General features: G+C 46.3%; 1 protein-coding gene across 2 annotated transcripts in view; it reads right to left on the reverse strand.

Annotated features, from left to right (window-relative positions):
• LOC111673572 (uncharacterized) overlaps positions 1 to 13913 on the reverse strand; it is a 41913-nt gene extending 28000 nt beyond the window's left edge. The window contains exons 1-4 of one of the 2 annotated variants that reach the window (XM_087169910.1): positions 13709 to 13913; positions 3384 to 5347; positions 2757 to 3176; positions 989 to 1211 (exon numbers count right to left, since the gene is read on the reverse strand). In XM_087169910.1, coding sequence (XP_087026036.1) covers positions 989 to 1211; positions 2757 to 3176; positions 3384 to 5042 — 2302 coding nt within the window. In that variant the 5' untranslated portion in view covers positions 5043 to 5347; positions 13709 to 13913. The remainder of the gene's footprint in view (positions 1 to 988; positions 1212 to 2756; positions 3177 to 3383; positions 5348 to 13708) is intronic. The other variant, XM_023431374.2, reaches the window with a different exon arrangement.
• Positions 13914 to 14700: the final 787 nt, after the last annotated feature.

Consider the following 14700-nt stretch of genomic DNA (forward strand, 5'->3'; position numbering starts at 1 on the left):
TCCAGAGGACAGACCAGCTTCTGTCCATCAGAATGTGACCTTTACACACACACACACACACACACACACACACACACACACACACACACACACACACACACACACACACACACACAACTACAGGCCACTGGACAGCAGGCAGGGGACACCATGTTTAAGTTGAGTGTTTGTCACATCAGGAGAATACACTATATTTACTAACACACACACACACGCAGAGAGCGACAGGCAGCAAACACACTTGAGGTGAATCAGAAAGGGGATGAAAAGAACGAAAAGGAGAGAAATGATGAAAGTAAAGTCATGTGACCATGTGTTGTTAAACTTCCTGTCAACAAACAGGAAGTGCAGTGAAATTATTCCGCTCCAGAGTTTGAAAGGTTTAAAGAAATACAGTTCTGCAACATCACAGCTGACACATACACACACACACACACACACACACACAAACACACACACACACACACACACAGATAGTAACATGCCTGTTTGTCAGCAACTTGCGGACTGTATGTGACAAAGTATGGACAGTGTGTGCTGGGACCTGCACTAAGTGTGTATGAGAGTGAGTGAGTGAGTGTGTGTGTGTGTGTGTGTGTGGTGTAGTGGTATGTGGAAGGCATTTTAACTCACAGCTCTGCAGTGTCAGCCTGCTCATTTCCTGAGTCTGCTGCAGAGACAAAGCAGAGTTTTCTTCCATCACACACACACACACACACACACACACACACGCACACACACTCACACACACACACACACACACACACACACACACACACACACACACACACACATACTTATACAGTCATGTGCAGCATGCTGTTGTGTGTTTACATCAAGTAAAGGTTTCTGTAGTGAACCAGGTTGTGTCCACGTCTCTACACACAAACACACTGTGTCTCCACACACAGACAGACAGCGTGTCTCTACACACACAGACACACACACTGTGTCTCTACACACACAGAAACAAACTGTAATAACTCACCGAAGCTCTGACTCTGGAGCTGCCTCACTTTGGTTGGAGATCCTCCCCCAGCGCTCTGTCCAACGTCTCCCAACATGGAGCCTTCAATTGGGGTTTGCCTGAGCCCAGGGCTCCCATGTCCTGGAGGTCCGGCCCCTGAGCCCGGAGGTGGAGCTGGTCCAGAGACCGCTCTGATGCCTCTGCCCTGCTGCCTGACACCAGGCCCCAGCTTGGAGGAGACTTTCTGTAGAAAGAGCTGACGTTTAGTGACGGCGTCCCAGCCGAGGGGCCCCAGCTCGGAGCTGCGCACTGAGACCATGGTGTTAGCCATTCCCCACTCAGAGTCAAAAATGTGGACTGAGGGAAGTGAGGAAGGCGGTGAAGGAGCAGATGGGAGGAGTGAGCATGTGTTCAGACAGAGGGGGAGGAAAAAAAGAGAGAGCAGGAAAGAGAGGGAGGAGGGAAAACTGGGAGTGTGCTATAACCACCAGAGGGTAAAAAAAGTTTCTATTGTGTTCTACATTCCCCTCGAGAACCCCGGCTCTGACCAAGCCAAGGTTTTTCTCTCTGTCTTCACCCACTCCACCCCACCCCCCCCTATAAACACCAGCACACATGGAGTGAGTTTGCGGATGAGGGTCTGGATCCTGTCTCAGTGTTTTCAGAGGAAACACTCAGCTCGGAGAAACTGTTCAGGGAGCTGGAGAGGTGAGGAGGCTTATTCAATACATGTTCAGATTAAACCGCTGATGTGTTTTCATTCAAAAAAAAAAAAAAACCTTCTGTCCCGTCACCCTCACCTCCTCACCCCAACACGCTGAGCTGGTTCAGAGATGAGACACCCCAGAGTCACTGGTATCTCTCAGTCTGCTCGCCCTCTCAGCTGAGCCAAGAAGCTGAGCTCATGGATTAATGTAACTCACCAATAACTCTAAATCACATGTTGACACGCTCAGCTGGCAGATCAGCTGACTGAGGCTCTGTCATTAAATGATGCTGGGTGTATGGTGAAAATGAATGCACACGTGCAACATCTTTAAAGCAGATCTTCAGAAAAATTGAATCTCATCATCTGAACACGTGACTCATCACATAGTGAGCCACCACTGATGTCAAGCTGTGCATGATCGTGCACCATAACATGACGAATTAGCTTTCACTTTGAACTGTCACTGCACTGCTTTACCTGATCTCCTTCACTTATTCAATAGATGTGCTTACACCAAGGACTGATCACAGACAGCCTGTGCCACTCTTTACAGTGACCCTTTAGTAAACAGAGGATAGATGAACCCAGATGAACCCTGAAGAACAACACAAGAAACAGAGGCTCTTATTTTGAAACGATATAGGTGTGTGTGTGTGTGTGGTGTGTGTGTGCGTGTGTGTGTGCGTGTGTGTCACAGCTGAGTGTTTTAAACACACCCTGAGCTGAGACAACCCCTGAGGCTGCCTGCAGGTTTTAAACCTGTCACCGACTCACATACCAGAGCTACCACCACTCCCTCATCTACAACATTGTTACTCTTTAAACTACACTGGTATAAAAAACACAAAAGCACAACAACACAGCTCCAGGCTTCAGATAATTAAAGCTATTTGACAAACGGCTGATTAGTGTCTGTTACTTCATCAGTTTTTCCAGTCTCTTCAATTATACTTGTTGCGTAACCTGAATCTGAAGCCAGAACTGTTTGTGGATTCTCATCATGAGACATTTAACCGTCAACAGGAGCATGAGGCTGAGACGCCCAGGTTAAAGAAACGTGAACATGCTTGTAGTTCTCACCCTGCTCTGACTCCTTGGTTTCTCCACCGAGGCCTCTGTTAGTCCCGCCTCTCCAGCGCCCCCCCTCAGGATCTCCACTGGCTCTTCACCAGCATCTTCACTTTGTCGTACTGTCTCCACAGCTGTTCTGTGTGTCTCAGGCACCTCCTGGACGGCCTTCGAGGGAGGCTCCAGGGGTCCGTCCTCGGCCTCCTCACAACCCAAAGATCCGGTGGAAGCGGAGAGTGTTTGACTGACCGCCACACTGCTCTTCTCTGGCTGGTTGGTTCTGAGGCTACTGCTCTTTGCTCTGATGGGCTTCAGCACCACAGGCACTTTAACTGGATCTGCAGATGACCTTTGACCTTTACCCTCATCCCCGGTCTGTGCTCCCTCCTTCCTAGGAGCAGCTTTCTTTCCATTAGCTGGAGCAGATTTGTTCTGTAGAAGAGAGATATCAAGTGTTAGACAGAACATGGCTGTACAGTACTGAGCTATGTTTCAATCAAACTACAGTATTACCGTATACTACAGTACTACAGTATATTACTAACGTATACTACAGTACTACAGTATATTACTAACGTATACTCAGCACCACATTACTACAGTCCTACAGCACTACAGTATACTACAGTACTACAGTACCTGGGAGAGGGTTTTAGGTGGGGTTGAGGTGGACCTTGATCTGACTTTAGCCTTGATGTTTTTCAGGTCTGCTTTAGAAACTCTCTTTGCTTCCAGACCGGCTGGTTTGATGGCAGCGGGGTTGGTCGACTTGGTGGTGGGTGGTTTGGTCTTTGCTGCTCTTGCAGGTGGACTGGTGTTAGGCTGGGGGGGTCTGGAGCCCACTGCACACCTCTCAGCCTCCTCAGGTGACGTGGCTTCCTTAGACTCTTGTGCTGGATTTGTAGAAGATAATGATGAGTGGGTGTTTTCATTTAGGTCCTCAGTAGCAGCAGGTTCTGTCTGGCTGTCCACAGGTGGATCCAGAGGACTGTCAACCTCTGGCCCCTGTAACACTAACTCAGGCCCCTGCAACACTGACTCAGGCCCCTGTAACACCGGCTCTGGCCCCTGCAACACCTGCTCTGGCCCCTCTGACACTGGCTCAGGCCCCTGTAACACTTGCTCATGCCCCTGTAACACCAGCTCAGGCCCCTGTAACACCGGCTCAGTTCCCTGTAACACTGGCTCAGGCCCCTGCAACACCCGCTCAGGCCCCTGTAACACCGGCTCAGGCCCCTCTGACACCGGCTCAGGCCCCTGTAACACCGGCTCAGGCCCCTCTGACACCAGCTCTGGCCCCTTTGACACCAGCTCTGGCCCCTGTAACACCGGCTCTGGCCCCTGTAACACCGGCTCTGGCCCCTCTGACACTGGCTCAGGCCCCTCTGACACCGGCTCATGCCCCTGTAACACCGTCTCTTGCCCCTCTGACACCGGCTCCGGCCCCTGTAACACCGGCTCCGGCCCCTGTAACACCGGCTCTGGCCCCTCTGACACCAGCTCTGGCCCCTGTAACACCGGCTCTGGCCCCTCTGACACCGGCTCAGGCCCCTCATCGTCAGCCACAGGTCGCTCTGTCTGGATCTCAGTCATGGCAGCAGAGTCACCTGCGATCATGCGGCTGGTGCTGGCTTGACTTGTTGAGCTGATGAGGGTCACGCTGCATCTCCGGACAGCCATGTCAGAACTCACAGACAGAAACAAAGCCTCCTCTTCATCATCATCGTCACCAGGGATTTCTGTGGCGTCCGAGTCTGGAGTGGAGGAGCCGTGCTTTCGTCCACTTCCACTGCTGAGGTCATCATTGTTGCCACAGTGACAGCTGTTTGTCGTCAGGGCCAGAGTCAGGTTGTTATTATCGTTCCAGCTGTCTTGGCAGTATTCGCCGCTGTTGGCGTCCAGGTACACTGACACAGAGTTGTCATTGGACTCTGACAGCTCCTTTGCCATTTGTATCTTTCCCACCGAGACGTCGTCATTGTCACCGGCGCCGCCGTCCTCCTTCGGCCACACAGCGTCTGTGAGTTTGTCGGTTTTGGTCACCACCATCGTCATCAGGGTGACCTCAAACATGTCATAGTCCAGCGGGCTGTCGGTTCGGCCCCCACTGAGGCTGCTCAGACTCCGCAGTGACTCAGGAGACAACTCCCCCAGACAGGAAGAGGAGGAGGAGGACGAGGAAGAGGAAATGGAGAAAGCATTCCCGTTGTGATCTCCTGCACTGTGAAGAGGGAGCCTCATGCTGGATCCAGCCGTCCCCCTGACAGGGAGGGTCTCACTGGGCTCAGAAACACTCATGTCTGGTCCGACGGGGCAGCAGGTAGAGAGAGACCAATGAGCAGAGATTCAATCCTCTTTATTCTCTCTGTACTGACATTTAATACAATATTCATCCTCCATCAGGCTGTGCATTTCTACATCTGTGTTTTCATGATGTCTTCAGTGAGTCATGGAGCTGCAGTCCTGTTACTACTGCACAAACGTTACTTCCAAAAGAGCTGGAGCTCATCGTGTCCTGGTTCAGAACTGTAGAAAACCATCCATTTATCAGCCACGTCTTCCACACCTTCGAGACGAAAGAAAAATGAAGACGAAGAAAACACCTGAAACACAGAGAGGAGACAGAAAATTCAATGATGAAACCTGCAAGCTTGATAAAACAAAGGCGTAACTGAATCCATCAAATCAATGGAATTGGTTTCAGGTCTAAATAATTAAGCTGTTTCCTGTCAAACATGGCAAACGACAACAATACTGAAGGAAACCCAGAGAAACCCTCAGTGGTCACATTAAAGAAGCAGAGAACATCACACTTTATTTTGCACCAGGTTAATTTAACTTTGCCAAATTTGCCAAATAAATGACATTTGGATGAAACACAAAAAGGTGTTGAAACTTAAATGACATCTCTCATTAACGACATTATTATCTTACTCTTTATTTCCTATGTTGGTCCTGTTAAACCACTGTAAACAACCCGGGCGCTGTACACTGATGGTAAAGAGTTGAGAAATGCTGCCCTCTGCAGGCTGAGTTTGTTGCTGACCACAATGACAGGAATGACAACACACACACACGCACACACACACACTGTTACACTGATAAACAGAGAAGACGTGTCAGAGTGGAGCCTCAGACTCTACATACAGATGAATTTATCACGATAAACTCAACATCTGTCTTAGTGTCGGTGAAGCAGCTCCGTTAAAGTGCGTCACACCTACAGGCAATTTTAGAGTCGCCTAATATGCATGTTTTTGGACTGTGGGAGGAAGAAAAGAACGACGGGACAAATAGCTCTTGAGAGACTTCCCATCTTAGATAGTAGGACCTTTCCAAATACAGTTGTGTCCCTCTGTAATCATGAGTTCAAATTTGTTTTACATTTGTCAATATTCTTATGAACATTTTCCTTCTCCCCTTACTTCTTTATTTCTGGTGACAGTGATACCCAAGTATTTGATTTCTGATTTATTTATTGATGTTTACTTTCATGTCTGCTGCATTTGAAGTATTCTTTTCCCCATCCTCTATCCACTTTGCTCTTGATCTCACAAATGCACCCTGGGCCCTTTTAAGACAGATCCCATCTAATTTGGATTGCAATGTCATTTATTATTTCTCTTATCTTTGTCCTTATTTTCTTGAGTTAAATTAAAGTTAAATTTCCAGTAGCCTTTGCTTATACCCAATTTATTGACAGAATTGTATTTCTGTTATACAATGATGGGTTAATGGGGCTTAGGAAATGGAGGTCTCTGAGACAAGCTCCATTACCGAAACAGCAGCAAGCCAGAAATCAATTCTGGACTTACAGGCACCGTTAGGATTTCACCAGGGTATTGCTTTTTCTCTGGATTTAAACTACCAGGCAATTCCTACTAATAATACCTTTTCCAATTGTATGATTGTGATGATAACTTTCATCTTTTGAGGGCCACCTATATTCCCGTTCATCTTGTGTCATATTTAGGGATGGTAATTGAGAACTGTAGGTCCTATCCTATGTTAACATTTACGCATGCAGGCCAGGCTTAACAACAGATTCTTTGTTTGACTTAAGACCTAAATGAAAACGAATGCTGGACAAATATTCTCTCATTTGATCCATTTTAGATGATGGCGGTGGTGGACCGAGGACTTTTCCACACAGAAAATCGGTTCGATAAGCAGAATCGATAATGGCATTGGTATCAATATAATCTTATCAATTCCCATCCCTAGTCATATTCCAGTCACCCCCCGTTACAATAAAGTCTGTCGGGTAGAGTGGTCTGAGCTCTGATACCGCATTAGTGATGTTTTCCAACATTTGTTTGTTATGGGCAGAAGTTCTATGACCATAAACATTAACTACTGTAATATGAATAAATGACTTTCAACTTTCACGACTTTTTTCTCGCCTTTCTATCCTCCAGCGGCAGCACTTCCGCGAAGCGTACGCCCCCCTCCTTGCACACACAGGTGAATCCTTCCTCCTTGACAGATCACCGGGCAAATAATACGACTACGTGTCTGTTCCTGTTGTCCTCCTTTCAGCTGACTCTGTGTGCAATGTCTTATGGCTTCTTCAAGCTGCCACATTTCCACCTCGGGGGTCGATCTTGTTAAGAAGTTTCACGACGTCTGCTATGATGTTTTCCTCACTCTTCTCTGTCAGACCTTTAAGTTTCTGACACCTTCGCATCTTATATCTTTCCTGCTCCCTGATTCTTCACTTCAGCTCCTTATTTTCTTTACCAAGGTGCTCAATGTACTTTTCCTTCATGTTGATTTTTTTTTTTCTTGCAATCCCTAACTTCTTCAGCATTGAAGTGGACTGCTGTGGTTAAACTAGCAATCATGCAGCTACTCTGTTTAGCTTGTTTCCTAAGTTGTACCAGTTGTCATTATCATCAAATTTTATTTTCCATGCTTTGAATGGCCTCCAGAATGTTCAGGTTAGAGACCTCTTCCTTCTCTGCTCCTACTTTAGTTTTCTTACCGAGCGGACTCTTGCACAGTTGCAGTTGTGGGAGCAGAGTCTTTCCTTTCGTAAGCCAAGCTAACTTCCACAGCGTAGTCATGATCGTCGGCCCACTCTACCTTATCTGCCTCCTGGACGGTTTGATCATACTTTGGTTTTCCATTTTGAACGGTCGGAGTGCTTCTAGTCAAGTGCTGATTCAAATTTGGGACAAGTTTGCCACATCCTCTGCTTTGAGTTACTGCTCAACACGCCATCTTGCCGGAAATCCTAACTCTTGCTCTCTGTACTGACAAGGTTTCAGGTTCATTTAGCCCCGCCCCCCGTCCCCACAAGCTTACAGGATTGGTTCATTCGGTTTGTGATGTATGAAACCCTGGCTGTCTGAATTTGTTTTTATGAGACTGTCATTGGTTCAATGGTGTTGACTGATTATTTCACTCATCATATTATTAAAAAAAACATCACAACAAGTCTTTGAGTGTTGACTGATTACATCATGATGACATCATCAGTTTAAGTCTCAATGCTCTGATTTTCATCTTTGGCAGAAAGATTTCAAAAGAAAGTGGAGAAAATGTGACTGACGCCTGCTGTGTGCGTGCGTGCGTGCATGTGTGTTTGTGTATGTGGGTCAGGGTTAGAGAAAAGAGAGGAGCAGCTATATAAAGGCGATCAGATCCAGGACACAGCTCCATCTCAGTTCTCCAGTGACAACAGCAGGGCCCTGGGCGGCTCAGGTGACTCATTCAGGAAACCAATACCTCACTGACACAGGATATCTGGATCTGTGTTTTTAGACAGGTAGAATTACCTTCAACGCACCAGACAGGTGACATCATCATTTATAAACATACAGTACCTCTGTGTGTCCATCATCAGGATTTACAGTCACATTCTGAAGTCACGTGTGATATGAAAGTCTCCTGCTCCATTAAACAAGTGTAGAAGTTCTCACAGTGACATTTAGCATGAACAGTCACAGTCTGACACTCACACTGATTCATAATGAATGAGCGAATCCACAGCTCGCAGAATCCAGCTTGAAGATCCAATCAAAGTCACTAAAGTGTATGTCATGAAGAGAGCTAATAAAAACAAATCAAATGGTCAACATTGTCATATTGACATTTAAGTTTATGTAAGACACTGATGGATTTCCAAACGTCAATCATGCCTATCCAAGAAAAACTGAAATATCTCTGACTGAATCAATATTGAATTGATTCGGGAATCGAATCTAATCGGGAGCCCTACAGAACATGCACTCATGTGGAGTGAAATGAGTTCAGTCCAGTTTCCTCCACAGCGTCAATACCTTCACACACCTGAGTCACCACTGACTGTGGATGCTGCAGAGACACAACGGTAACGTTAACATGGTTTGTTGCAGGAAGTTAGTGAACATAGTTATGTCCTGTTATTTCAGGGCAGTAAGAAGAAAGTGAAAGCTCTCGGGTGAGTTGGGTTGTTTCATCCAAGAGTAACAAGACTGGTCCATGACCATCAGCAGTCACACCCTCCTCCTGATGACAGCTCCTGTCATGTTGGTTTACATGTTCTCATCTGTGACTCTGGAGCAGACAAATGAATCTTAATGATCCAGTCCAACAACGGAGAGAACGACTGTCCCACATTACAATCAGGCAGAGTGAGCAGCCCCCGCTCTCTGACTGGACCCTGCTCAGCCCTGCACCCTCCAAACATCTCATCCACTCCTGTTACAATCAGCTTCACCGTCGGGTCCTGGGGCCCCGCTGTCAGTGAAGTGAATAACAGGGCTAATCCTCAGCCGTGGGACCCTGCTATGCATCAAGACATGCTTGTCAAGCAGGTTACACCAGAGCTGGATGAAGAGGAGGAGGAGGAGATGAAGAGGAGGAGAGTGACACCAGTGAACATGAAATTAAAGAGGTGCTGTTCAGCAATTACTACAGGAGGCCTAATAAACAGGGGTGAGCACGTGAATCAGCTGATTTCACGTTCCCTGAGCAGAGCAGCTTCTCATGAAGACTGAACCAGGTCGATGTGGATCCACATCACACTGTGGTGGTTTGTAAAGACTGATCCACCCTCAGAAACAAATCCACAACACAGCGATTTTTACATTCACATATTTACTAGAGGTCAAAGGTGACGCCTCAGTGATTCTGCCTGATGTCATCACCTCCTGCTGATGTCATACACACAGGTTAACGAGGGGTTAACTAGGGAGGAGGCAGACCTTTTTATTTTCTCGCCCGTCACCACGGACTTTTAAACATGGCAGGTGAAATAAACTGCAGCGAGTACTCGACCAGTCGGAAATATTCAGCACTAACCTTTGGAAAGTACTGCTCCCCGATCAGGGACTTTTTGGGGGTCGATCAATTATCCCAGAACTGAATTTAGACCCTGGTTCCTGCGGTGGGAACACGCAGAGTTCCTCAAAAGCTTCCTGGTTCCTGGGGAAAGTTCCTGCGGTGGAAACAGCTATTTTCTGTCTTTCAGCGCAAGCGCAATGCATGATGGTATATATTACTTGGTTAGTGACCATCGGTTGTACACTACTTTTCACAATGCATTGTGGGATACTATGAGTCCACTATATATGGTATAATAATTCTCACTCTGAAAACCGAAAGCTCTGGAACCTGCAGGTGTGTGAACAGAGAATAACTTGGGCCATGAACAGGAGAACACACTCACACAGTTTGGTGTGTTATAAATGAGCATGTTAGAGAACACACACACTCACACATGTTCACCACTGACGTCTCATTGTGCAGGTAGACACACAGGTATAGCGGCTCCTCTCTCACTGCACAGGATGAGCTGTATCTTCATCATCTGTGTCACTGCTGTCAAACTACTACTACTACTACTACTGTCAGTACAGTGACTGGAGGACAGTGGTTCCATCTGTCCAATCATCATTTAAAGAATCAGACCAAAGTAAAAACACAGCGGTGAAACTTTACTTCTGGATACAGAGCAGATATGAACTTTTACAGCTGAAATGATTGTTGTCAACCTCTATTAAAACAACAGGTTTGCTCTGGTTATACTGTAAAGAGGTATACCAGACTTACTGTTACCACGGTAACCATGGGCAAATGAACCAGGACTAAAATCTTCAGTATATACACACGTTATTCTCTGGTCAGGTCAGATGATTCCGACACAGGAGCTGTTTCATGTTTTATTATAGTAACACACAACTTCCTCTACACAGGCTCAGGTGAGATGTAATTAGCTTTTAGCTTGCTAGCCTAGAGCTACTTCACTGCTGCTGTCTCTCTACTGTGGACATTATGAACATTATCAGCACTACGGAGGCGGAGCCAACAACAGCCAATCAGGCATCAGAGTCATACACCTGACAGGATCGGGGCTACACACCTGAGACACAGGTGGTTTCACAGTCCACAGACAGGCTCAGGTGATCTAAAGTGTGGAGATCAATCAGCTGATGACAGATTTAAATGAAATCCAGTCAAACTCTCTTCTGGATTGAACCTGAATTTATGATGTAAGAGAAACAGGTAGGAGGCACCTCTCCTCCACAGCATCACATTACAGCAGTTAACACAATGCACACACATCTCCACAGTCACACACACACACACACACACACACACACACACACACACACACAGTTTTGCTACATTACGCAAGCAGGGCTGCTAACACAGTGGAGTATGAAAGACGGCTGCATCACTCACAGAGGACAGCCCCAACTCAGACACCAGTGGTTGCCATGGAAATAAACAGACCGCTGAGTCATTGTGAGAGGAGATGCATATGACTGTGCGACTTCATAACCATTTCGTGTCATTCTGCCGTCAGTCACTGCAGAGGTGTGTGTGTGGGTGTGTGTGTTCAGATGGTGTAAAAGGACACAACTGATTCTCCCTATGACTCCACAGAGAGGACGGTAGTGGAGCTGAGCCAGCAGGCATATCAATGTCATTATATTGTCTAATATCATTTAATACAGCCTTGTGTCTATAAAGCAGCTGAACACTCCAGAGATCACAGGAGGAAACGATATGACGACTAACGAGCATCGAGAAGAAGTGTGTAAAACAGAGGGAGGCTGCTCTGAACTGATCCTGATGGACAGTGAGCGGCGTGGCGCAGAGTAATAACAAAGCTACTACAGCCAGAGACAGAGCTGGTTGGCTGGCTGCCAGTCCCATCAGGACTGGTCCTCAGGTTAACCAGCACAACGTGGACTGACCCTTTATTACATAACGAGCACCATCCAAACACATCGATACCTGGATACATCACAGTGGATGACGATTCATTTGTGTCTTCATTAGTGATGTACCTCACTGCAGCAGTGAACAAAAAGCTATGATGGTAACTGTTTATCACCAGAATACAAAAGACCCACAAAAAAGTTACATGTTGTCATGTTATGTTACGTTATACTGTTACATGTCATGTTAAATGTTGTTATGTTACATGTTATGTCATGTGATGTTGCATGTTAAGTTACGTTATGTTATATGTTACAGTAATATGTTACATGTTGTTATGTAATAGGTTATGCTGTTATGTTACAGAAATGTTATGTTACGTCATGTGATATTATGCTGTTGTTATATGTTACAGTAATGTTATGTTATAAGTAATGTTATGCATGTTATGTTATATGTTACAGTAATATTATGTTATACGATATGTTATGCAATATGTTATGCTGTTTTGTTATATGTTACAGTAATATGTTATGTAATATGTTATGTTCTGATCGTTTCAATTGTAACACGTCCAGCATCAGTCCTGTTCTTGAAATAGCTCTCAAGTAGAGCCTGATACAGGAGCGGAGCACATGATCTGTCCCTACATGGTCAGAAATGTTCACACAGTCTGAGCTGTACACCGCTTTTACTGCATGAACCACAATTCCTGAAACAATGCACTGAGGGACTCAGTAAGCACCAACACGCACTTTCTGGAAAAATGTCAGTTTCTTCAGCGTCTGAATGTAACCTCCAGAGCTGCAGCTACGAGGCCTCTGTGCCTCTGAGTGACCCGTCAGATGTATCTGCCCCACACCGCCGTGTGATCCTGTTTATACTCCGAGAACAGCGACGCCTTGGCTCCAGCTGCTGAACTTCATCACTACCTGGTTATGTCATCCTGGTATAAATCCATCACTCGTTTCACCTGAAGAGCACAGTGGTTAGTCCCGTGACATTACCACCTACTACATGACTACATGTTTGGCTGTCCTCTGGTTACTTTAAATAAAAGACTTGAGATGACTTCAACATTAAATACATTTAACTGTAAAAAGACATATAGTTTGCTACTTGGTTGTTTTAGCTCCTGACTTATCTACAGAACAACATTAATGTGGATTGGACAAAATAAATATCATAGCCATTTAGTTCTAGGTCTGTGTGTGAAAGCACATTCACAGCGCCGCCACACTCAGCTCAGTGAAACAATGCTTCGACTGTCTGTACATTATGAACGGGTTCAGTTACAATCATCTCAACCAAGCATCTGGAAACCATCAACCCACCATCTTCACAGACTACAGAGGAAAGACTCCATCAGAGGTTTGTATCTTCAGTTTGTCCTGAGGATCATCACCCTGACATCACCTTCTGATTCCCTTCATTAAAAGTTCTTGTGATGATGAAACGTGGAGGACTCTGTCCTGCACAGAGACTTCAGCTCATTCTCAACATAGTGAGTCCACAAGTCCTACAAGAAAACAGTCAGGCACTCAAAGGAAAAGACACAACGTACAACTATACAATAAGCATTTACTACAGTTCAAAAAGAATTATAATTGTACTATTGACTATAAAGAAAATTATTGTGTTCATTGAAGACAGTTGGCTGGATATGATCTACTATGACACAAGTCAGACTCAAATTTCAAAGTGCACAGACCCTTTGATTTCCAGAAGCAACATATCCCAGAGCACACACACATGAATGAGAAAACAAACGTTCATGATCCGGTATATAACTTGCCACAGCGATAACTTACTCTTCTGTATCCTCTCAGGCTGCACCGACACAAAAACATCCAGCACAAGATCCCCCAGGCTCCTTCAGCTCAGACTGGCATCCACAGAGCTGTCTGTCCTCACACACACAAACACACACACACACACACACTCTTCCAGCTGCACTGCACTACACGTTCATGCCTCTAATGTTGCCCCATCACTGCTGAGTGAGTGTGTGTGAGCACACAGGGAAGGGAAGACTGCAGCCTGTGATGGTGGCTGAGAGGAGGAGGGAGGAGACATAAGAGGGAGGGAGGGAGGGATACACCTCCCTCTTTGGTTCTGAAACACGAGCATGCTGCTCAGTGCTGCAGTGAATGTGTGTGTGTGTGTGTGTGTGTGTGTGTGTGTGTGTGTGTGTGTGTGTGTGTGTGTGTGTGTCATACACACTTAGTGCAAACTGCTGTTTCTGGCACAGAACTATGGCAAGAGGGAAACAGGGAGACATTCCTCAACTACCACAAACACGCACGCACGCACGCACGTACACACACACACACACACACACACACACACACACACACACACACACACACACACACACACACACACCTTCCTCAAGGTCTAGTGTGGGAGGGGACTGTCAGTCCCAAGTCTGTGTTTACACATAGAACTGACAGGAAGTGTGAAGGAAAACGTGCGTGTGTGTGTGTGTGTGTGTGTGTGTACCAGGTAACCTTACTCCGGTCAGGGTCCACCCTCCACTCCCAAAAAACGTAGGAGAGGCAAGTCCTGAACAGGGTTGGCTGTTGCTAAGCATCACTGGCCCCTCCCTGTGGTTGCAGAGGGAGGTTTTCAGACTGAAGAGGAAAGAGAGACCCCTGTACTGTGAGGGAGGAGGAGGAGGGGAGCAGAGGGGAGCAATATATAATATATCAGATCTGTGGTCAGTGCACTGGACAGCTGATGGTGGTCTGCACCACATTAATAATGATGCTCACACACACTCTCAGAACGTCCTGCAGCCTGA

This window comes from Seriola lalandi, unplaced genomic scaffold (genome assembly GCF_002814215.2).
Source record: "Seriola lalandi dorsalis isolate HSWRI2012SDOR001 ecotype SW California unplaced genomic scaffold, Sedor1 jcf7180002054921, whole genome shotgun sequence".
Taxonomy (NCBI): domain Eukaryota; kingdom Metazoa; phylum Chordata; class Actinopteri; order Carangiformes; family Carangidae; genus Seriola; species Seriola lalandi.